At 43.6% G+C, this 25,350-nt stretch overlaps 1 protein-coding gene across 3 annotated transcripts in view; it reads right to left on the reverse strand.

Annotated features, from left to right (window-relative positions):
• ptpro (protein tyrosine phosphatase receptor type O) overlaps positions 1-25,350 on the reverse strand; it is a 140,724-nt gene that overhangs the window by 33,355 nt on the left and 82,019 nt on the right. For all 3 annotated transcript variants that reach the window (XM_068004774.1, XM_068004773.1, XM_068004771.1), the window contains exons 9-13: positions 22,425-22,618; positions 20,280-20,391; positions 17,096-17,247; positions 13,069-13,189; positions 9,529-9,662 (exon numbers count right to left, since the gene is read on the reverse strand). In XM_068004774.1, the coding sequence (XP_067860875.1) occupies positions 9,529-9,662; positions 13,069-13,189; positions 17,096-17,247; positions 20,280-20,391; positions 22,425-22,618 (713 nt within the window). The remainder of the gene's footprint in view (positions 1-9,528; positions 9,663-13,068; positions 13,190-17,095; positions 17,248-20,279; positions 20,392-22,424; positions 22,619-25,350) is intronic.

Genomic DNA, 25,350 nt, shown 5'->3' on the forward strand with positions numbered 1-25,350 from the left:
GGGCTGCCAGTGACCACTACTAAAATACACTCCAATGCAGTAGCTGTTCTACCTCACCTACAGCTTCCACTGTGGCACATTACCATCCAGGCCCACTCATTACGTAAGAACATAAGAAAATAAGAAATAGGAGCAGGAGTAGGCCATACGACCACTCGAGCCTGCTCCGCCATTCAATAAGATCATGGCTGATCTTCGACCTCTACTCCACTTTCCCACCCTATCCCTGTGTCCTTAGATTCCCTTAGTGTCCAAATATCCATCAACCTCAGTCTTGAATATACTCACCGATTGAGCATCGGGGTAGAGAATTTCAAAGATTCACAACCCTCTGAGTGAAGAAATTTTTCCTCATTTCAGTCCTAAATGGCTGACCCCTTAACTTGAGATTATGACCCCTAGTTCTAGATTCTCCAGCCAGGGGAAGTAATTACTCAGCATCTAATCTGTCAAGCCCTCTAAGAATCTTATATGTTCCAATGAGATCACCTCTCATTCTTCTAAACTCCAGAGAATATAGGCCCATTCTACTCAATCTCTCCTCATAGGACAACCCTCTCATCCCAGGAATCAATCTAGTGAACATTTGTTGCATCCCCATCTAAGGCAAGTACATCCTCCTTCGGTGAGGAGACCAAAACTGCACATGGTACTCCAGGTATGGTCTCATCAGAGCCCGATATAATTGCAGCAAGACCTCCTTACTCTTACAAGCCCCTTGCAATAAAGGCTAACATACATTTGCCTTCCTAATTGCTTGCTGTACCTGCGTGTTAACTTTCTGTAATTCATGTAGAAAGACACCCAAATCCCTATGACTACCAACATTTCTTAGTCTCTTGCCTATTAAAAAATATTCTGCTTTTCTATTCTTCCTACCAAAGTGAATAATTTTGCAATTCCCCACATTATACTCCATCTGCCACCTTCTCACCCACTCACTTAACCTGTCTATATCCCTTTGCAGCCTCTTTGAGTCCTCCTCAAAGATTACTTTCCCACCTAGTTTTGTACCAACAGCAAACTTGGATACATTACACTCGGTCCCTTCATATATGTCATTAATATAGATTGTAAATAGCTGAGGCCCAAGCACTGATCCTTGCAACACCCCACTAGTTACAGCCTGCCAACCCGAAAATGACCCATTTATTCCTACTCTCTGTTTTCTGTCGGTTAACCAATCCTCAATCCATGCTAATATATTACCCCCAATCCCATGAGACCTAATCTTGAGTAACAACCTCTTGTGTGGCACCTTATCGAATGCTTTTCAAAAATCCAAATATACTACATCCACTGGTTCCCCCTTATCTATCCTGCTAGTTATGCCCTCAAAAAATTCTAATAGATTTGTCAAACACGATTTCCCTTTCATAAAACCGTGCTGACTCTGCCTAATCATATTATGATTTTCTAAGTGTCCTGTTATCACATCCTTAGTAATGGATTCCAGCATTTTCCCGACTGCTGATGTCAGACCAACTGGCCTACAGTTCCGTTTTCTCTCTCCCTTCTTGAATAGCGGGGTTACATTTGCTACCTTCCAGTCCACGGGGACCATTCTAGAATCTAGGGAATTCTGGATGATCAAAACCAATGTACCCACTATCTCTGCAGCCACCTCTTTTAAAACCCTAAGATGTAGGCCATCAGGTCCAGGGGATTTGTCAGCTTTTGGTCCCATTAATTTCTCCAGTACTTTTTCTTTACTAGTTTTAATTACTTTAAGTTCCTCACTCTCACTAGATCCTGGGTTCCCCACTATTTCCGGTATGTTTTCGGTATCTTCTACTGTGAAGACAGATACAAAGGGCAGGATTTTAACTGTGAAAAACAGGTGGGTTGGGGGCGGGGGGCATTGAAAATTGCAAAAATTTCAGACCCGCCTCCAACCCGCCCATTTCCGGTTTTCATTGGGGCGGGAGGAGGAGTAGGCAACCAACCCGCTCTCAGGAGGCGGGTTGGCTGCGGGCCTCCATTTTGAAAGGTTTCGCGATTTCAACCCCTGGAGGCCGGGATTCCTTGGCCTCCTCCTTCACGCCTTGTGAGAGGAGGCGAGAAGGCCTGAATCTGCAGGAAAGTGCCTTGCTGGCACAGCTTGTGGGCCTGCAATGCTTCCCCAGGCCCAACAAGCCTACCTGCAGCGATCTCCCCAACAATCGCGGACCCCACCCAACGATCGCAGACACCCCCTCCAAATGATCGCGGACCCACCGATGACCTCCGATCCCGACCACCCCCCCCCCAAACTCGGTGACTGACCCCTCAGTGACTGACACCTGATATACCCCCCGTCCCAAGGCCCCTGATCCCCCCTCCCCATGACTGATGCCCCCCAGTGACTGACCTCCAATGACTCATCTCTGCCCACCCCCCCCTGCATGACTGACTCCCTGGTGACTGATCTCTGATGACTGACCTCCACGCCCGCCCCGTGCCCCCATGCCCCCCGGTGCCCCCTTGCCCACCCATGCTCCATGCCCACCCATGTCCCCGTGCCCTCCCATCCATATTATCTAAGACTTATCTGAAGACTTACCTTTTTATGTCATGTTCCTTGCTCTGTTCCTGACCGACTGAGACCAGCCGACAAAAAAAATAAAAGATGCCCTTTCGTCAAAATCGTAAGGATGTCTGGGAAACCCATACTTCCGGGTTTCCCATCCATGATTCGACCCCCCACCCCCTACCTGGCTCCGGGTCAAAATCCTGGCCAAGATATTTGTTTAACATCTCTGTCATTTCCTTATTCCCCATTATAATTTCTCCTGTCTCTGTCTCTAAGGGACCCATGTTTACTTTTGCTAATCTCTTCCTTTTCACATACTTGTAGAAGCTTTTACAATCTGGTTTATATTTCTTGCTAGTTTACTCTCATATTCAATTATCTCCCTCTTTATCAATTTCTTGGTCATCCATTGCTGATTTCTAAAACCCTCCCAATCCTCAGGCTGCTACTCTTTTTGGCAACATTGTAAGTAATCTAATACTATCCTTAAGTTCTCTAGTTAGCCATGGTTGGATCATTTTTCCCAAGGAGTTTTTACTCCTCAAGGGAATGTATATTCGTTGAGAATTAGGAATTATTTCTTTACAGGTTCGCCATTGCTTATCTACCCTCATATCTTTTAATCTAATTTCCCAATTTAACATAGCTAACTCGCCCCTCATACCTACATAATTGGCTTTGTTTAAATTTAAGACCTTAGTTTCGGACTTAACTACGTCACTCTCAAACTCAATATGAAATTCTATCATATTATGATCACTCTGCCCCAGAGGATCCTTTATTATGAGATTACTAAGTAACCCTGACTCATTACACAAGACAAGATCTAAAATAGCCTGTTCCCTGGTTGGTTCCATGATGTATTGTTCTAGGAAACTGTCTCGAATGCATTCCATGAACTCGTCCTCCAAACTACCTTTGCCAATTTGATTTGCCCTGTCTATATGAAGATTAAAGTCCCCCACGATTATTGCATTACCCTTGTTACATGCTCCTCTAATTCCTGATTTATACTCTGTCCAACACTATGGGGACTAAATTGGGCCGCGCAGCGCCCGTTTTGTAGGTGCTATGCGGCCTCCTAAACCCCGAAAACGGCGACCGGTATGCGTGCGCACACTTCTATCGTGATGTGCGCCAGACGCCATTTTGGTAAATGCATCCATGCACACGCAAAAACCGAATGCCGGCACCATGTAAAGTAAGGAGAATATGCGGTAGATCAGTGTGCAACGTTAATTTAAAGGGACAGATGCGACTTTGGAACTCAACGCTCCAACCAACGCACTGTCTTAACCTCGCACACTGAAAAGGTTTTAAACAGCATGGAAGATCCCCCGCCAGCACTATTTAAAAGGATCATGCAGGAGTTCCAGGTTAGTTGCTGGATTATTGCTTCTGGCTGCTGATGCATTTGTACCTGTTTTTGGAAGTACGCTATACTTGAATACTAGAACAGGGGGACATAGCATAGAAATTAGAGCCAGGACTTGCAAGAGTGATGTTAGGAAAAGCTTTTACACGCAAAATGTGGTAGAAGTTTGGAACACTCTACTGCAAACAGCAGTTGGTGCTAGCTCAATTGTTAATTTTAAATCTGAGATTGAAGATTTTTGTTAACCAAAGGTATTAAGGGATATGGGGCTAAGGCGGGTATATGGAGTTAGGTCACAGATCAACCATGATCTTACTGAATGGCGAAACAGGCTCGAGGGGCTAAATGGCCTACTCCTGTTCCTATCTTCCTATAGTAAAGTTTCAATACTCTATAGGGAGTGGGCTGGCTGGCTGACAGGCAACAGCAAGGGCACTGGCGGAGTGGCAGTGGTGGGACAGGAATGCGGTCATCCTGAGAGAGGACAGCAGGTTCATGTTCCATGGAGCCACTGCCACTTGCTGCCTTCTGTTATGCACCACCTTCACCTGCAAGAAAGCGGGACATGCATTGGTGAGTGTCCTGCAAGATGTTTGGGTGATGTGGCAGTCATGGTTGAATAGCTGCGAGTGTGTGTGACCTGTGAATTGAGGGTGTGCAGCTTGCAACAGTGGCAATGTGTGAGGGTGAGAAGAAGCATCTGATTGGAAGAGTTGAGTACTGATGGAAAGAGTTTGTTGGTATGTGGGTGATGGGGGGTATAGTGCATGGAACAGTGGATGCGGCTAGTGGTGCAGTTGGTAGGAGATGCCACTTGACAGTTGACCTCACTCACCTTGACCACTCGTGTCAAAGCATCGAACTTCTTCCTGCACTGCATCCATGTTCGTGGTGCTATGCGCCTGATATTGACCTCATCCCCTACTGCCTCCCACTGCCTCGGGAGCTTTGTCTGGAGGACCTTTTGCCCCCCTGTGGATATAGGATGCCCCTCCTTCTGTCCACCTTTTGCACCACGGCCTCTAGTACATCATCAGAAAATGTTGGTGCACGCTCTCTCACAGGCCCTGGTACAAACTCAGATTGACAGATTGGTGAGGTCTGTCGTGCAGATTAGAGGATGTGGGATTTAGTGGTGTGCAAACTATATTCAAAGTTTTAAAATAACTCAACAGTTTGTAAACATAGGGACGGGACCTGCAGCTGTGTTTTACGTGTGTGATGTCTGATCTCTGTTCAGACTCTGTGCAGAGCCATTTCTTATATTTTGCAAATATCAGTCCTGCAAACGAAATTCCAGAGTTCCCATCAGCACCATGCTTCACTATATTGCCGCACAGATTCACTTCACAATTGACTTTCACCACTTCCTGCAGCCACATTGCACCTCCCTTTTAAATGGCACAGGCTGTCTTTACGTGATTGTAGCCATTCGCAATATCTGGGCCCCCTGCTGGTGAGCAGCCACTCAACAGCACAGGTAGGGCTGGCTGCACTCAGCAATCATAGAAATCACCAGGCAGCATGAATGTTACCTGCTGCCTGCATCTCAACGACCGGGCACGGGTTAATCACACACCGTGACCCCCGCACCTGGTTTTGGGGGTTATCCTATGTAAGCCGCTATAACTACTGTTAGGGGGCCTGTAAACTACTCCCACCACTGTTTTCCACCCCAGGTTATTTCTTAGCTCCACCCAGACTGATTCTACATCCAGATTTTCTAAGCTGAGACCCTTTCCCACTATTGCCTTTATCACATCCTTTATTATCAGGGCTACCCCCAACCCCCACCTACTTATCCATTTTGTCTGTCTTTTCTAACAGTCAAGAACACTGGAATATCTAGTTCCCAACCTTGGTCACCTTGCAACCATGTCTCAGTAATGGCTACTAGATCAAACCCATTTATCTCTATTTGTGCCATTAATTTGTCTATCTTGTTATGAATGCATCGTGCATTCCGATATAGCGTCTTTAATTTTAACTTTGTTACTATTTTTCCCTGATGGGACCTTAGTCACTAATGCCCTGTCCCTTCCTGACGTACTCTGCTTCACTCAGTCGGATTGCTGTCATTACCCACCGACAAATTGCTGTTTATGCTGCTAACAGTTCACTTGGGTAGGTTTCATTCATATGTTTAGTAGTCTGTTTCTTCATTACAATATAGAACAAACAGGTTATTATTAAATAAATATTACCTACTTGTTATCATAGCTCACCTCCTGACTCCCCAGAGCCTTTCCACCATCTACAAGGCACAAGTCAGGAGTGTGATGGAATACTCTCCACTTGCTTGGATGAGTGCAGCTCCAACAACACTCAAGAAACTCGACACCATCCAGGACAAAGCAGCCCGCTTGATTGGCACCACATCCACCACCCTAAACATTCACTCCCTTCACCACCGGCGCACAGTGGCTGCAGTGTGTACCATCCACAAAATGCACTGCAGCAACTCGCCAAGGCTTCTTCGACAGCACCTCCCAAACCCGCGACCTCTACCACCTAGAAGGACAAGAGCAGCAGGTACATGGGAACAACACCACCTGCATGTTCCCCTCCAAGTCACACACCATCCCGACTTGGAAATATATCGTCGTTCCTTCATCGTTGCTGGGTCAAAATCCTGGAACTCCCTTCCTAACAGCACTGTGGGAGAACCTTCACCACATGGACTGCAGCGGTTCAAGAAGGCGGCTCACCACCACCTTCTCAAGGGCAATTAGGGATGGGCAATAAATGCCGGCCTCGCCAGCGATGCCCACATCCCATGAACGAATAAACAAAAAGCTCCCTGTAGACGATGCAGGCAGATACCCTAACTGGCTACTCATAGTGGCTTAACTACGTTAGGATATCTAACAAAAACCATCTTTCTAACTGCTGTGGTAAATCTGGCTGTGCTGTCATCATCAACCTCAAAATATAAACTGCAACATCACAGCAAGTTGTACAAAGAAACAAAAGAAGAAGTAATAGGCACTTACGCAACACATTTTCAACAAATTGCAACACAAGCTAGAAACAAAATCGCTAAAATCCTTAAAGCTATTAAAAGGGCCTTCACAGTGCTTGCTTAAAAATATATATTTTAAAAATATCATAACAGGGGAGCACAGTGCTCAAAAATTCTCGAGTTCTAACTCATGATTCTCCAGACTGCTGACTCCAGATCTTGGCTGTATACTCACAGAGAGGAGAGAAAGTCAGAAGGATTGTCAATGCTCCACTCTCGCACAGCTCCCAGCAACTGCTTCAGAGCAGCACTGGCAGAAACCTGAGAACAGCTCCTCCACCCACCCCCTCGGTTTCAGTTGGTGAAGACCAATGAAAAGGGAAGACAGGGTTTGAAATTTGGTGGGGAAAAAAAATTATGCTCACGATCTCTCACCCTTTCAGATCTCTAGCATTTGAGTTCCCAGACAAGGGTCCTGATCACTCCGGGGCTTCAGGAAAGTTGAGGCTGTATTGCAATCCCAACACTAGAGACACATATCCTGTGCTACTCTGTTGTCTGCAGACTGCCAAGGATCAATGCCAAAGATGAAAGATAAATAAAAATATACCCCGTGCAATGAGGCCAGAATAATGTCTGTGATCCTGTGAAAGACCATTCTGCTTTCAGGTCTCCTGAAGGACAGGCACTGGGCTGGTCAGAAGGTACTCAATTAAAAAAAAACTGATATTCTTCCCAGTATGAGGATTGCCACTACCGAGTACATCTACTTGAAACCAATCACGGGGCAGATAAAGTTGGGGAGGTCGAATAGAGTTTTTCAAAATTATAAAAGCTTTTGAGAGGGTAAATAGTGAAAAGTTGTTTCCACTGGATGGCAAATTGGTGACAAGAGGGCATAGACTCAGGGTTATCACTGGAGGAACAAAAGGAGGAAGTTAGAAGCAGAGGGTTATTAGAATATGGACTGCTTTTATCAGAAGTGACTTTTGAGGCAGAGGCTACAACATTTAAAATGGAAATGGATAAGTATTTGAAAAGGAATGTAAAAAATAGAAAGGGCAGGGAGATGGGGTTAGAGCAGATAGCTCCAGCTGAAGAATATGAACAGTACTGACGCAATGGGCCGAATGGCCTCCTCCTGTGCTGTAATTTTGATGATATCGGAGAGAAGATTTCAGAATCTCTAGTCCTTTCACAACAATATTAATCATCAGTTGTGAACTGGGGTGGAATTTCTAAATGGAAAAGAGAGACAGGCGGAGTGAGAGTAAAAGACACTTTGTCATGAAGACGCTGGCTAGTAATGTGTAGTGGGGTGGGACTTTGACTTGCCCAAGTGGACCTGCCATGAAGTTTCCCGGGTCAGCTTTCTTCAAGTTTTTCCTGGTCGGCTTCTGGCGGGATTTCCATGAACGCTTGCCATGGGGGGAGGGGAGGGGAGTTTTTTAAAGATTCATTCTTGGGCTGAGGGAGTCGCTGGCAAGACTACCATTTATTGCCCATCCCTAGTTGCCCTTGAGAAGATGGTGGTGAGCCTTCTTCTTCAACCGCTGCAGTCCATATGATGAAGGTTCTCCCAAATTGCTGTTAAGAAGGGAGTTCCATGATTTTGACCCAGCGACGATGAAGGAACGGCGATATATGTCCAAGTCGGGATGGTGTGTGACTTGGAGGGGAACTTGGAGGTGATGGTGTTCCTATGTACCTGCTGCCCTTGTCCTTCTAGGTTGTCGAGGTCACGGGTGTAGCAGCTTAATAGGGCTGGAAGCACAGAAAAGTTTTGGAGCCTCTGATTAGTGGCACAATCTGTTACTGTGGATGAGTGCATCGATGGCCCCTGCATCACTTGCATGCACTGCTGTGGACATTTCAATTTTTCTATCCATTTCTCTTCCCTTTGTAGAGCTGGAGGCCCTTTGAATGTTGACGTTCTTGATTTCTTTTTTTATTATTTGTTCATGGGATGTGGGCGTCGCAGGCAAGACCAGCATTTATTGCCCATCCCTAATTGCCCTTGAGAAGGTGGTGGTGAGCCACCTTCTTGAACCACTGCAGTCCAGTCTAGCGTTGCCATGACAGAAAATGTGATGTGACATCACTCCATCATTAACGCCTTATTTAATGTGCGTGCCCATATTTGGACAGTGGTAGTGATGTCGCAAATTGTGGTGCACACTAATATAGGTGGGGTACTGGACCCAGTTGCTGCTGCCACCTGCCCCAGTACCCCATTAAAGCAGAGGAAAATCCCACTCAATGTATTTACATCAGTTTCCAACTGAATGTCTTCACGATTAATTATTATATTGAACTAGATTAAGATGAGCTTTATAATCAAAGTTTCATTTTAGATGTAACTTTTTTGTTGATGACTAACCTCAGAAAATGAGGGAATCATCAGCTGTCTCCCCATAGGACAACTAGCTCTATCAGTTGTCTGCCTAACCATGCAAAGGCACGAGAATGAGCTCACAATCTGCTATGATGGCTTTAAGCACAGAAATCCCTGCACTCAGGGTACAAAATGGCTTTATCAGTTGAACTCGAATGGAGCTCCTCATCTAACTGACCCCATGTTTGATTCAAGCCACGTCTTCCTGCATTCAACTCTGTGACCCATGTGGTGGAATCTGACCTTGAATTAATGGGGATGAAAATGCAGAGTAACCAACCAACCTTTCCTTCACCTCTTGATCCAACCTGTTTGCAAGTGACCTTGTAGTGATCGGTGACCCCTTCCTCTACCCACAGGAGTGTCACTGACGTCTGCGTTTTGTTAACAGCAAAGAGTGACTTGGGAGGAGCTGGCTCTGTGAACAAAGAGTGAATCACAAAACTAAAATGGATTTGCATACTCTTTTGCTTGCTGGAAAAACAAACTTGTGAAACTTGATTCCAGTATTTGTCATGAGGTGGGATAAACATTCCCCCACACCAGCCCTGCCTGTCCACGAGATTTAAGAGACCAAATGAATAAATAGCTACCACTCCTCTCTCACTAGACTATCAGGCTTGAATTTCAATTCAAAATACATTTTTTTAAAAATGGCACCAGTCAGAGTGAGGAATTTCTGAATGAAGCTTTAGTGTTTCTCTATGGGGAAGAGAGGACAATCCTGTACACCTCCTGGTGGCTGGTTTTGCAGCAGGACTGTCAAGAGCTCTGAAGCATTGCATTCAGCAAACTGGGAGACCTAACTGAGGAAAGGAGAGAGAGCAGTTCAAGAACCCTGTAAGAAGGCACCCAATTTTATTGCTGTGACTTAACACAATAAACTTTGCAGTCACACGCATTACCAGGAAGAAAGTATCAGCAGTGCACTGAAAAAGCCAAGGCACTGCATGTTTGTACCTTAATGTCTATGCATGTTAGCAATTTATTTAGGTGTGCAAGCACCTTCAAATTGGTCAGAATTGGGCCAAGTTTTTTGAATTAATTTGATGGCCTAGTTCAGATTCAATGTTTATACTTAATGGAACCTGTAGCTGTTGTGCCCCCTTCTACCCACTCTCTTACCATGTTCCTCAATCCCCTTTCTCTCCAAAAATGCAGCTAATTGTCTCTTGACTTCATTTAATGTTTTCTGATTCAGTACTTTCCCTGGTTATTGCCATTGTAAAAAATTCCCAATTTTATTACCTTTTGAGTGAAAAAGTTCCATCTGACTTTCCTTTCTTAGTCCAAATTTCCTAATTTTTAAGCTGAGATTTCAACATTTCACCAAAATGAATGACTTCTATCAATTTTGTCAATCCCTTTCTTTCAATTAGAACAACTGAGTTTCCTCTTTTCCCATAGTAGGGAATGAGCCCAACTTAGAATCATAGAATGATACCGCACAGAAGGAGGCCATTCGTGCCGGCTCTTTGAAAGAGCTATCCAATTAGTCCCACTCCCCTGCTCTTTCCCCATAGCCCTGCAATTTTTTTCCCTTCAAGTATTTATCTAATTCTCATTTGAAAGTTACTATTGAGTCTGCTTCCACCACCCTTTCAGGCAGTGCATTCCAGATCATTACAACTCACTGCCTAAATTTTTTTTTCCTCATGTCGTCTCTGGTTCTTTTGCCTTAAATCTGTGTCCTTTGGTTACTGACCCTTCTGCCACTGGAAACGGTTTCTCCTTATTTACTCTATCAAAACTGTTCATGATTTTGAACACCTCTATCAAATCTCCCCATAGCCTTCTCTGCTCCAAGGAGAACAACCCCAGTTACACTAGTCTCTCCATGTAACTGAAGTCCCTCATCTCTGGTACCATTCTAGTAAATTTCTTCTGCACCCTTTCTAAGGCCGTGACATCCTTCCTATAGTGTGGTGCCCAGAAATGAACACAATACTCCAGCTGAGGCCTAACCAGTGATTTATAAAGGTTTAGCATAACTTCCTTGTTTTTGTACTGTATTCCTCTATTTCTAAAGCCAAGGTTCCCATATGCTTTTTTAACAGCCTTATCAACTTGTTCTGCCACCTTAACCTTTTCACATTTAAATTCCAGATGCCGGGAATCATCTTTGCTTTGCTGTCCATCCTTTAGTTACCTATTAAAAATAGCAAAGAGCCTAAAAGCGACCACTGTTAACCTATCTGCAGTCTGAAAACTCCCATTACGGACATTCTGTTCATACACATCAACCTTACAGACGGCTTCAAAGATGCTGATCCAGCCCTCAAAAATCCGTCAACTGAAGAACAGCCCCGGCATGTGAGAACAAGTAGTTACAGAGGCTTTGTACCTTAAGCTGTAGGTATACTCAACATTCCTCAACTAGTACTGGAGGAAAAGATACATGAGTTCATGAAAGCCTGAAGGCACACAACTGGTGCATTTCTGGGGGGGCAGGGGGATGCTGAGACATGGTCGCCAGGAAAAAAGGTGGAAATTTTAACTTATAATGATGCATTCTGGTTTATTTAACCACTTTTAACAACTCATCAAATAATAGATTTTTAGTGTAAACAAAGAAGAAAAACAAGGTGACATTTGGATTTCAATGGAGCAATCAGCCCATCACTTACTCAAAGGTTACTTCAACTGTCACTTTCCCACATCCAATCCCCACTGTCCCAGTTCATAAAGGCACTCTAATCCCTCTGGACCATGTTTACAAAGACACTGGAGCCCACTCAACTCCCCACCCTTTCAGAGAGCCATTCTCTTTTCCAACTCTCCTCAATGCAATCTGACACTCTTCTCCCCCCTCTAACCCAGTTAAGCTGGTACTCTTCTTCCACTCCTCCAGTTCAAATTGGGAGTCTTGTCTCACCCCAAAGTTCAAACTGGCACCCTCCTTCCTCCCGACCCTAAAACAATATCCCCAAAGCGCTGTTCCCAGCTTCTGCCTCATTCCCTCTCCCCTTCATTGCCATTCATTCTTTCCTTTCACTGCCATCATACTCTCCTTTCCCCATACACTGCCATCCATTTCCATCCCACATCCACTGTATCCAAGTCCAGTGGCTAATGCAGTGGACCAGCTCCGTATTTGTTCACAGCCAGGATTATGGCCTCTGTATATGTAGGTGAGAACTGTCATTTTCATAGAGGTTCCAATCCTGGCCGTCAGTGCTGGAGGTGGTGTGGGGAGCATGCAGGAAAGGATCAGTCACCAGACAGCTGCACTCATTTTTATCAACAAATGCAGACTTACTGACCAGGCCCCAAAATGCCGTCGGTGTAATCGCTGATGGTTGCATATTTTCTCGTTTTAAGTCAAACTTATTTGTAATGAGAAAAGTTGGTCCAAGTCATGAGTAGTCTGTACTAACTTTCAAGCTGCACAGTTTGGTCCAACTGGAACTCCTCCATCTGTTAAAACCAAAACTGCTAACTCATTATCCATTGGCTCATGTCCCAAGGATAATGGATAATCCAGTTTTTTTTGCTTTTCAACCCTATCCTGTGACTAACTTATCCTCAGTTTACACAGCCTGTGAAGCAGAGCTGAATGCAGACTCCCTCCCTCGTCATATAGGTCATGTTTACATCTGCGGTTTAATAATCTAGATCATGGGAGGGTTCGGAGCTTGATCCTATACATTCCCCAACTCTATTCCACTTACTTAAGCTTTACGTAGTTTTCGAACATTTTATGGTGCTCGTTGAAAAACATATCAACATTAATGCTGCGAAAAGTCACATAGGAATTAGCAAAAGCACCAAAACGTCTGTAAAATAAATGACAGTAACTATTGAAAAGGTGAAGAAATACTAACGGAGTTGGATTATTCGTGGAGCCGAGGAGTTGCTGCTCCCTTCCGTGTAGGCTACGACGGTTAGGTTGTATATGTCCCCAGGAGGCAATCGAAGCAGGGTTGTCATCACACTGCGTGGCACCTGTATTAAACAACAGATCTTCATTTACAGCACCTCCCAATTATTAACCACCAAAGCTTTGATTTTTCACCCTCATTCGAGACCCAGATAACCAAGATATCTTGTGAATGCATCAAAAATTCCTAGATACTCAAACGAATGACACGGTAGAAAAAAATAGTTCAGAGGCTAGTGGGTGAGTGATGAGGCTGTAAGGATGTGTCATTTAACAGCAAGAATATGTTTTAAATGACAAATCCTGGGCTGTTGCATGAAGGTAGACAACTCCAAGGATAGGGGGGATGGGAGGTAGTGAAGTCATAAATTTAGTTATTCCTTATGACTGAGCTTCAAACATCACTTCTGTTTTGCAATGTGTACGGCAATAGTCTCTGCAATACCTTCAATTCTCCTTTTAATTTTTTTTTATTCGTTCATGGGATGTGGGCGTCGCTGGCAAGGCCAGCATTTATTGCCCATCCCTAACTGCCCTTGAGAAGGTGGTGGTGAGCCGCCTTCTTGAACCGCTACAGTCCGTGTGGTGAAGATTCTCCCACAGTGCTGTTTGGTAGGGAGTTCCAGGATTTTGATCCAGCGACGATGAAGGAACGGTGATATATTTCCAAGTCGGGATGGTGTGTGACTTGGAGGGGAACGTGCAGGTGGTGTTGTTCCCATGTGCCTGCTGCCTTGTCCTTCTAGGTGGTAGACTTCGTGGGTTTGGGAGGTACGGTCGAAAAAGCCTTGGCGAGTTGCTGCAGTGCATCCTGTGGATGGTACGCACTGCAGCCACGGTGCACCGGTAGTGAAGGGAGTGAATGTTTAGGGTGGTGGATGAGGTGGCAATCAAGCGGGCTGCTTTGTCCTGGATGGTGTCGAGCTTCTCGAGTGTTGTTGGAGCTGCACTCATCCAGGCAAGTGGACAGTATTCCATCACACTCCTGACTTGTGACTTGTAGATGGTGGAAAGGCTTTGGGGAGTCAGGAGGTGAGTCACTCGCCACAGAATACCCAGCCTCTGACCTGCTCTTGTAGCCACAGTATTTATGTGGCTGGTCCAGTTAAGTTTCTGGTCAATGGTGACCCCCTGGATTTGATGGTGGGGGATTCGGCGATGGTATTGCCGTTGAATGCCAAGGGTAGGTGGTTAGATTCTCTCTTGTTGGAGATGGTCATTGCCTGGCACTTGTCTGGCACGAATGTTACTTGCCACTTATCAGCCCAAGCCTGGATGTTGTCGGGGTCTTGCTGCATGCGGTCACGGACTGCTTCATTATCTGAGGGGTTGCGAATGGAACTGAACACTGTGCAATCATCAGCGAACATCCCCATTTCTGGCCTTATGATGGAGGGAAGGTCATTGATGAAGCAGCTGAAGATGGTTGGGCCTAGGACACTGCCTTGAGGAACTCCTGCAGCAATGTCCTGGGGATGAGATGATTGGCCTCCAACAACCACTACCATCTTCCTATGTGCTAGGTATGACTCCAGCCACTGGAGAGTTTTCCCCCTGATTCCCATTGACTTCAATTTTACTAGGGCTCCTTGGTGCCACACTCGGTCAAATGCTGCCTTGATGTCAAGGGCAGTCACTCTCACCTCATCTCTGGAATTCAGCTCTTTTGTCCGTGTTTGGACAAATTCTTCAATCAAATCCTACAGATGAAACACATCTAATAATTTAAAGACTAGGCCTCTGCCACTTCTGGCACTTTGCCTCCCATCATTCCCAGCCCTCCCCCTAACCAACCTCACATTCCCCATTTCCCTGCTCCCTTCCATCCTCAAACTCATCACTCCTGCTCCCTTGGTCTCTTTCCATCCCAGCTCTTACCTAACCAACTTCCCCTAATTGTGCCATGCTCAATGACGCTTCCTATTCTCTGGCAGTATTCCCATCTCCTTCAAACCACCATCATCATCCACTTCTCAAGGAACCCTCCTTGACCACTCTATTCTCTCCAAACTCCATTCTATCTCTAACCTTTCCTTTTCTCCAAAATCTTGGAATATGTTGTTCCTATTGAACCACACACTCGCCACTCCCTGTTGAAGAACCGCCAATCTCATTTCTGCCCTGATGCCAGCACGGAGACCATCCTAGTGAAAGTTACAAGTGACATCTTGTGCCTGAGCCTTTAACACTCCACCCTCCTCCAACATCCTTCTTCTATAGTCCATCTCTAAGGCATTGGTTCCACTCATATCTGCCACAACACAGACAATGCATTTCCTCTAATGGTCACCTCTGGCACACTCCAAGGCTCCATCCTCATCCACTTCTCTTCAACAATCTTCTTCAGTTATATCATCTGAAAGCATGTGGTCAACTTCCACACATGTGCTGATGACACCAGCCTCACCTATCCACCTCCACCATCAACTCCATGGCAGTCACTACACTCTCCAACTTCCTGTCCAATATGAAGTCTTGGATAAGTTGAAATATCCTTTAATTCAATGTTGGTATAACTGAATCCATTCTCTTTGGCTACTTCCAGCACCTATATGCTTCTTGCTTTGACTTGATCAACTTCTCAGGATAAACCCAGTGATGTGGAATCTGGTCATCCTGAGCTCAGCTTCCATCCCAGAATTTGACCGATCACAAAACCACTTTCTTCCACCTCAAACGCTGCCCAAATTTTCTCCTCATGTCTCCTTCAATCCTGGCAAAACCCTAAACCATATCCTCATCACTAAGAGCCTCGGCTTCTCCAATCCTCCCCTTACCAGCCTTCATCCTCAACAAACTCCAGCTTTATCAGAATTCTATGACCCACAAAATCTCACACTTCCATCACCCTGCCATTGGCAGAACCCACTGGCTCCCTGTTCCCCAGTGAATTGCTTGGTGTTTTAAACCTCTCCATGGCCTGACTTGGCCTTCTCTCAGCAACCATTTCCAGCTGTATATCCCCATGCACACACTCCATTCTTTTGATATTGGATTAGTTTTCAATCCGATCCTCTGCTCCACCATCAATGACCATTCTTTCAGCTAGTACACCCTACTCTCTGGAACCCACCTCCCAAATCTCTGCCTGCTTTCAAAAGACCCTTTCCCCCCTCAATTCTTTTTCCCCTACTTTGGCTGTTTGGTGCCTAAATTTTTCACTTTGTAAAGTACTCTAATTTGTCTTTCTTTACACGAGAAACACATTAGAAATGTAAGTTGTTTATAAAATTTTAAATGGTTAAATTTAGGCACTTTTTATTGCAAAGTCCATTAAATTAAGACATGGTTTCTCGGGCAGAACTAACAAAGATCTTGCATTGACCAATCCACAATAAACGAGTTTAAGCTTTAAGGCACGGAAACGGTCAAACAGCGATGGTTTCAGAGTGTGCCTGTACTGATGTAGAACTGCATCAAACACAGGCTCACATCATCTGGTAAAGTTAAGAAAGACAACAGCTAAAGCTATTGGTTTTAGAATTTTGGATATAAATCGAATCGAAAAAATTGGTCAATAGGAATGTGGGAAATCAAGGAATGAAAAAATTCCATTCAGCCCATTAAACCTGTTCTTTGTACAGATGATGTGCAACCTACTCCATCTTGTCCTTTATCAAAGAAAACACCACATTACGCATTATACATCCTAGGCCACTTCCATTCCTTGACATGACATTTCCATGGTCCTAGTAGTTCAAGACCATCGTGTTCCATCTAATGTTTGATTGTCGATCTGTACCTATCCTTAGTCCTGTTCCTAACCAACTCCAAAATATAAACTTGAGAGCACATTTCTTCATATTATTCAAACTGTTAGTCAATCTGAGGACTGTACTGACTGTCTTAACACTTCAGGACAGAGAGGAGGGATGACATCCCCATCGGTTTATACAGGAGCTGCCTAAAATGATCAAATTCAATTTGCTTTGGCCCTGCATCGTGTCGAACACACAAATATTTGTACTTACACTTTTTTTAATGATTCTTCGTCCAACAGCTACAACCAGCCAGTAGGGAAGGGTTGAATTGGATGCTACAGTTGTAGCATCGCCATATGTCCAGCTAACAGACAGTATGTTCTTGGAATACTCCAGCCAGGTAATCTCTGGAGCTAGTGGTGCTGTAGGAAAAGACACAGGGTAGAAAGAACACTTTAGAAAGGCTAAAGTGATGAGGCTAATGGGATTATTCATCCCATCACAGTCGCACAATTCTATTTAACTCAAATTAAAAAGCTCATCAAAATGGTAACTTAGCCAACATGTAAGTAGATCTCTACATCCTTATGCATGTTGTTTGATAGCAATGTGAAGCACAATGTGCCCCAGTGTATGTGAGACATTTACCATTTGTTCAGACACTTAAGCTCCATTTGTTGACCACTAGGGGGCAACAGGTGCATGAAACAACTTTGTTCTAAATTATGAGGCTTGTCCTGTCTGACTGAGGATGAAACTCTGACCTGTAACCCTGCTGACAGAAGTCAAAGCATCGAACTTTTGTCAGCCAATTTGGGGTAAAGCCAACTTTCAATTGCTTCTGTCTCTGCCACTCATTGCATTAGCACATTCCTATCAGCATCATAGATTTTCAGTCACTGCCAATGTATAAAATACAACTATTGGTGGTGGTGTAACAGGCAGGATAATCCCACAGCTAACTTTGTGAAAAATGATCATTTGATCCCTGACTCATTCAGCAATAAGAGCAACAGACTCTGGGGGGTGGGGGAACATTCAGACTGATGCACCATTACTCCACTCAATACAAACGGCACCTGAATTTAGTGGGACACCTGGAGTGATGATAGTCTTTTGTTAACTTCAGGACTAGAGCTGTAGTTATTTAGATGGATTAATGTTCACTGTAGCACTGGGAACGAGCTACTGTTACAGTGCACTGGCACAGAGTTCAAGGCAATCATCATTTATAAATTATATGAAGCAAACGAAAACGGCTATTTTGTCTTTAATGAAGTATAGAGAACCAAACAGCCATCAGCAAACAGACACTCCACTTTAGTGAGCACTGAGCACAGAGCATAAACTTTTAGTATTCAGTTGTGCTGGAGATCTCAAGACCAGAGGACAACGTGAAGGAGTGGGATCGGAGAGCAACTGCACATGGACATCATGGTCTTCACCTTCATCAACAACAACTTGCATTTATTTAGTGCTCCCCATATATGGGAAACGTCTCTGAGAAATGGGATAAAGGTACACACTGTATGATAATGGATTTATCTCAATCCACCCTCAAAACTCACTGAATTTCATAGAATCATCTTTATTCTGATAGGGCCTTTGTAAATCAGAGGTTCTGGAACTGCAAAGGAAGGTGTATGTTGGATAATTCTAGCAACTTTTTTAAAACAATGGAACAAAAGGGACTGGTGAGTTCTGTGCTCAAGGAACATTGGCATTCGGCTATGGAACGCCTTCATATCCAGGCCAGGGGTGTAGCCACCAGTGGGCCATGGACCTGGTCACATTCAGGTGAAATGCAGTAGCAACAAAGGAGCGTAGCATGGATTCCCCCAGATTAGCTTTAAACGTCAAGCTACGAGAGATCGCCCACCAGGAAAGGCAATGGGATTAATGGTAAGAGACGGATAACACGAGTGGCCATGGGGTGAATGTGTAAATGTATCGTCTTGTGTATCGGTCTCTAAAATGTTTCAAAACTGCGTTTATTCGGGATGGAGCAGCATGTAAAACAAAGCGGCAACTTGAATTATTTGTACATAGTAGAAATGATTTGTTACAACACAGCCCTTTGGTTGTTTCCTGTCCACCATAAGTTGTGGCCTGCGCAAATTTCCATTCCTAGTTACACCACTGATTCAGGCATGCAGTGGTAGCACTGAGCAGTCCCAGGTCAGTGTAGAATGGCCAGCTGAGGAGTAAAGCACCATTTATTCTGCCCCAACAATATGAATTCCGCCCCAACTGTGTGTGTCTCAAATCATTAATATTTAAATTAGGTTATCAATTTTCTGTGAGTAAGAGAGCAAGAGTGTAAGAAGGGAAAGTACACTCGCCATTTATCTTACTGATAAACACTGAGCTGTAGATGTAAAAACATGGAATGTTTTTTTTAATTCGTTCATGGGATGTGAGCATCGCTGGCAAGGCCGGCATTTATTGCCCATCCCTAATTGCCCTTGAGAAGGTGTGGGTGAGCCGCCTTCTTGAACCCCTGCTGTCCGTGTGGTGAAGGTTCTCCCACAGTGCTGTTAGGAAGGGAGTTCCAGGATTTTGACCCAGCGACGATGAAGGAACGGCGATATATTTCCAAGTCGGGATGGTGTGTGACTTGGAGGGGAACGTGCAGGTGGTGTTGTTCCCATGTGCCTGTTGCTCTTGTCCTTCTAGGTGGTAGAGGTCGCGGGTTTGGGAGGTGCTGTCGAAGAAGCCTTGGCGAGTTGCTGCAGTGCATCCTGTGGATGGTACACACTGCAGCCACAGTGCGCCGGTGGTGAAGGGAGTGAATGTTTAGGGTGGTGGATGGGGTGCCAATCAAGCGGCTGCTTTGTCCTGGGAGGGATATATGGCATAAATCAAGACAAAAGCTAATCAAAATCATGACAAGAAAGCGTTATATGTAATGGCAGTCCTTAATGGATACAAAATGATCCTATGGCTTTCTAGCTAATATTCCCTGAAACTTGGAACAAACAAAGAAGAATATTACACCAATTCCATTTCATGAGGTCATCACCCTACTCTTTGTTTGTGGCAGATGACACCAAAAACAGATTAACTGGTCACTCATGCATTTGCTATTTGTGGGACCTTTCTGTGCACAAATTGGCTGCATATTTGGCAAGAATATAACACTACCTGCCCTTCAAAGAGAATCCATTGGATGTGAAGTGCTTTGGTATGTCCCAAGGCCATGAAAGGTGATAGATGCAAGTTCTTTCAATCTGTTATTGCCAACGAAACCACACAGGCTGCTGTTATAAAACACAATGTAAATTGTGGAAAAACGCAAGAATAACCCAAATATGAAACCCAACATGCCCATCCTAAAACACTGGAAACATTTTCTGCTTTGAGTCCAGCGGATGTGCAGAAAGGCAAATTAGAGGGATGTGTGTCAGAAATCCCAGCTCCACTTCAACAGCCAGCAATGGCACATTGAATTCACCTGTTATATAGCTTGTTAAAGATCTGTCACAGCAGCTGTGTTCAGGCCCTCCCCAGGACACCATGGTAACACGGAACTCGTAGCGTGAGGCTGGTCGTAGGTCGGTCACAGTCTGACAATGAAACACAGCAGCAAATTTCACTGAGAATTAGGAGAAAACAGCATACCTCGCAGTGAAAAGACTTCTTACAAAATGATCATTTTACATAATAGAGTTAAATGTGACCTACTGTGGTATAAACCCCACTTCTAACACTGTAAAAGTGTGACTATTAAGGGTTATAACATTAACTGCAAGGAATTTCGCTTTGAGACTTGCATACAATTGGATATCAAGGTATCACTGGGGATGCTTTGTAGAAGGAGATATTGAAAGACCATGTTCTAAACATGGAGTGAACTCCTAGACTAGCATTCTAAAACTCTGCTACAAGTCATAGGGACTCTAGATGAAACACACCTTATCCATCATTGATCATAGGATCACCTACCTCCCTCACTGACTTCCCCTTACTTTGGCCTGCTCTCTTTCCAGCCCACAACCTCAGACCTAAAGATCGGACTGGTTAGCCAGTTTTCTAGGCATGGCACTGTATCTGCGGGGCCTACACCCTCTCTTGCTTATACACACACTCACACCTCCCTCCTCTTTACTCGAACCTGGTTTTCTTGCTGGCTGAGTCTCGGACATCCATTTCCTGGGTGCAGAATTATGTATTGGATGAGGTGCCAGTACTGACTTCTGGCCTTGTGAATGGGACCGCTGTGACAGAATGTGAGATTCTGGCTCCCACCCAGCTCTTAACGCTATGCATTTCTTCTTTATTTTTCTGTCGTGCGGTAAGATTATGGAACCTTTCAGCTGTGACTGCTGGTAGATGTAGCATAGGACCTGGGTCACTTGCCCATCAATTCTCACTCTTCTTCAATGTGGAGAACTATGCAATCTCTGCTCAGTACCTCTCTGGTACAAATGGCTGAATTTGGGAACTTGTTCTTGGGGAACCAGGGGTGTGACACTCATTGGCATAATGTTTTGATTAAAAATAAACTTTAAATAAAGACTACTGTCACTAGGAATTGTATACCATCATTCTACTTTGTTGAAACAGTAGATGATTTATAGCATTACGTTAATATGTTATTGTGACAAGAAGGAAGTATTTTTGTCGAAGATTTAGCTTGGTATTGTTTCTTTAATTCAAGCGGTTAACACAAGCAGTCAGAGGTCAGCTGCACTCAAAAGAGAAACATACCATAGCTTATCTTGACATAAGTATTACATATTTTAGTCATTTAGTCTCAGCCAAGTGCCCAAGAGAGGGGCCAAATCATTTAATTCAAATACAAACATCTTGTGAGATTTGTTCACGTATGTGTTTGTTTGACAGCTTTTACAAAAAAAAAATGACAATTATTTAAATGTGTTTGTTCCTGGTCATTTGTTGGAAAGTATTTCTCAATCTATCGGCAATTCTAGGAGAAAGACAGTCAGGCCAGATGGCACCTATGGAGGGCAAGAAAAGGAAAAGAACTGTCATGTAAGAATAAGTAATTTAATGCAGCAGCACCAACTATTTATGATTTTTTATTTATTCAAGGAGATAGTTCAGCTTAACAACTACTTTAAAATCTATGTTGGGTCATTACTATAATTTCCTTTTAATATCTAAAATTTTTTTTGGTATCTAAAGCCCAAGTTATAGTACAGTGTAGCACTGATTCTACCATCTTCTGAAAACAAGAAGGATCACTTAAAGTTAATTGATAAAACCAGTAAGCTAAATGAAAGTGAAGAGGATTCTCTGTTCAATGCCTGGGCACACTACTAATTTATCTAAATATCTGGGCAGGTGAATGCACTCTTGGGAACATAAGGAGTGAAGGCTCACTTACGGGAGTGATTTGCGTTTATGCGAGGAAGACAAAAATGTATCCTCCGGGTGGTAATCTGGCGGTGTGAATCATCTGGCCTTTATAGACCCTGCTTAATTTTCATACCAGAAGTGTTCTATTAAGGGTGGGCTATCTGCCTGGTCACATTATCACCCAGATGGTGAAGATGAAAATCTACCTCGATGAATCCAAAACAAAAAAGAGAGTCCAAAACCCCCACAATGTAATCGTTATGGTGAAGTGAATTACCATTGAGGTTGTTAAGGCAATTGTGGATGGAATATCTTGAATGGTTTTCCATTTTGAGTTTTGATTCACTGGATCGTGTTGGTACATTTCCACAACATACTTTTTAAACACCACAGAGTAAGGCCTGCTCCAGCTCAACACTGCTGCTGTGGGTCCCAAAGGATATAATATTAGGTTCTTCACTCCTGATGGATCTGAGAAAGAAAAATAGGTTTGAAATTAGGATTCTGTCCACCATCAAGGAGGCTTCTATGAGAAGTAATATTAACCTCTGTTCCATAACAACCAGCAGAGACAATGTATAACTGACTTGGATAAAATAAATGAAAGTTGGAAACACACAACTCCATCAGCATCTGAACAGAGAAAAAACTGGTTATTTTGGATGGAGACGCTTTGTCAATTCTAATGAGTCTAGACTCAAATCATAAACCCATCTTTTCTCCTTGCAGATGCTGACTGGCCCTGCTCTGTGCATATTCAGCATTTTCTGTCTTTATGTCATTTTGTCAGCACTTGCAGCTTTAAACTCATATCTGTGTATGACGTAGGCCTCTTAAAGGCTACTTGCCTGTCATTTTTAGAATCCTTTGGTGTGAACAGTATGGTCAAATGCTGACGCTCATATTTATTGATTAGTGTAGTTTTAAAAGCAACAGTAACAATAAATCGATTACATATGCAAGAGTGTTAAATGAACTTTTGTGACAAAATTTTAAAAATGGCTTTTATTGAGTTATTTGGTGATTGACAGCTTCAGATTACCATGCAAAACTATAAAAGATTCCAATTACTGACTTGATGTAGAGGGTGTCCAGAACCCATATAAGGTGTGGTCTCCCTCAAGTGACCACTCCCACTACGTTCTCCTTTTTCATTAAATGGCTAAGATATAAAAGAGGGAAAGTGCTTCACTGCAGAGAATCCTTTCCCTTAGAAACAAAATCTAATTCTGCACTTGTTCCTTCAAAACTTCTCGATTAAAACTACTGACTCAATGTTTAAATGTATGCTGCTCTTTCTGATTTCATATCCGATTTCGAGTGACAGTAAAATTAAAATAGTTTTAAAGCAAGTATTACTGGTGGAGCTGAGAGATCACTTACAAAAGATTAAGGGCCTTTAAACAGCATCTTTATTAAAAAAAATCAAATCCAACCTCATGCTGCTATTCCATTGTGTGTTAATTTTTGGAACAGCTCTGTTTAAGTAATGGGTACTGGTGACGTCAAAGGGAACCCTCTAAAACCAATTCTGAGGTTAAGATGAGGAGGCTGAAGATATGGTTGAAACATCATGGAGGCATTCACTATAAGTGACACCATGGACTACCCGACATGCAGTAGTTTTAGTTGCTAATTGTGTTCAGCAGAAAGCCATTCTTGGGTGTTATTTATGCCAATTTGCATTTATCATCAGCATGAGTTAACTGCAGGTGTCAAGCATCACCACCATCAGATAACAGAATAATTAAACCATCAATGAACAGGCAGAATAGAATAAAACCAACAGGTACAATTTTGTAGTTAAAACCACAGATACAATTATAGCCCAATTAAATGGTATTTTCCTTCACAGTCACATCATTCAGCAGCTCTTGGTCACTTCACAGTTGCAATATGTGGTGGGATCTTTGCTTTCGCTGTCTTGAAACAGCAGAAGGATTATAAATCAATAAGGAGGATATGAACAATGAGGCAGTATCATGTGTGAAAAGTATAACAAAGAAAAAATGGTTTGATTTAATCAAAACTGATGTCTGGGGCTGTTTTGGTTCATGTTCCAATGGGCCGATGTTGGCAGTTGCAGACAGTTAGAATTACCTTCTGTAATTACACCTACATTATTAGTAGGTTTGAAGGTCACTGCTGTCACAAACTCTTACTACTAGCTCCTTCTAGGTGCATTGCAATGCTCATGCAGGATCTGCCTGTTCATCATGTTCAGTTGCACAGGGAAGTCACTGATTCAGTGTTAGAGAGAACAATTCAGGACATACACTTTCAGCAAATGGCTGTTCAGGTTGAACTGAATAGTTGCTTTTACAAAGGGTATTTGTGCCTTTGACTGCTCACATGCCACAATATGTACATCTATACATAATATCTCAGTTTATCCAATAGGAAAGGATTCCATTTCATTAATATACGTGTTGTTTGTAATGCTCAAATTGTCATTGTACATGGATATGCCAATTATCCAGGCTCAATCTATTGTGACGAGAATCTTTGGGAAAGATGATAAGTTACAAGAATGGCTATTTGGCTGGCATATATTAGTGCAGATTTTCCAGTCAGGTGTGCTGGAAAGATGCCTGCACAATCTTTAGTGCATAAACTCTCATGTGTATTTCTGGCATCATAATGTAGGCAAATTCCCAGCGTTGAAAGAGTCAGTGACTGGGAGCGTGCCCATTGATGGGTGAGAAATCTGGTGCTGCTTCAGGATTTAAAGGTCTGCAGCAGCTTAAAAGGAGCAGACATTGTGGTTTTCCCTATTTAGAATGTGGTACTGTTCTTTTGTGCAGGAGTTTGGCTGCAGGCCACCTTGCAGCAAGTGGCTCAATTCTATCACTGCTTTGCTTATGAACTGAAACCTCTGCAGGGACGGTTCCTCTAACTATCGCGGTACATGCGCCTCTCTCTGTAGATGCGGGTGTGGGGATACCCGACTGGACGCAGAGCTTCTCTGGTATAGCCTGACCTCCTTCAAAAGGAACAGGTAAAGGAGTTCCGTGTGGGGAAACCCATTGTGCCACTGTTGCAGATGTTGGTAAAAATAGCAGTACCACGACAATGGGCACAAAGGCTGCTGACCACCTAACTTGGAACAGGAAGAGAAAAATGGCAGAGGAATAACTTCATTTTTTTCCCATCAATCTTTACATAGGACTCTTTAAAACCACTTCCATAAGCAGCTCAAATCC

The sequence above is a fragment of the Heptranchias perlo genome, chromosome 24 (assembly GCF_035084215.1).
Source record: "Heptranchias perlo isolate sHepPer1 chromosome 24, sHepPer1.hap1, whole genome shotgun sequence".
NCBI classification, from domain to species: Eukaryota; Metazoa; Chordata; class Chondrichthyes; order Hexanchiformes; family Hexanchidae; genus Heptranchias; species Heptranchias perlo.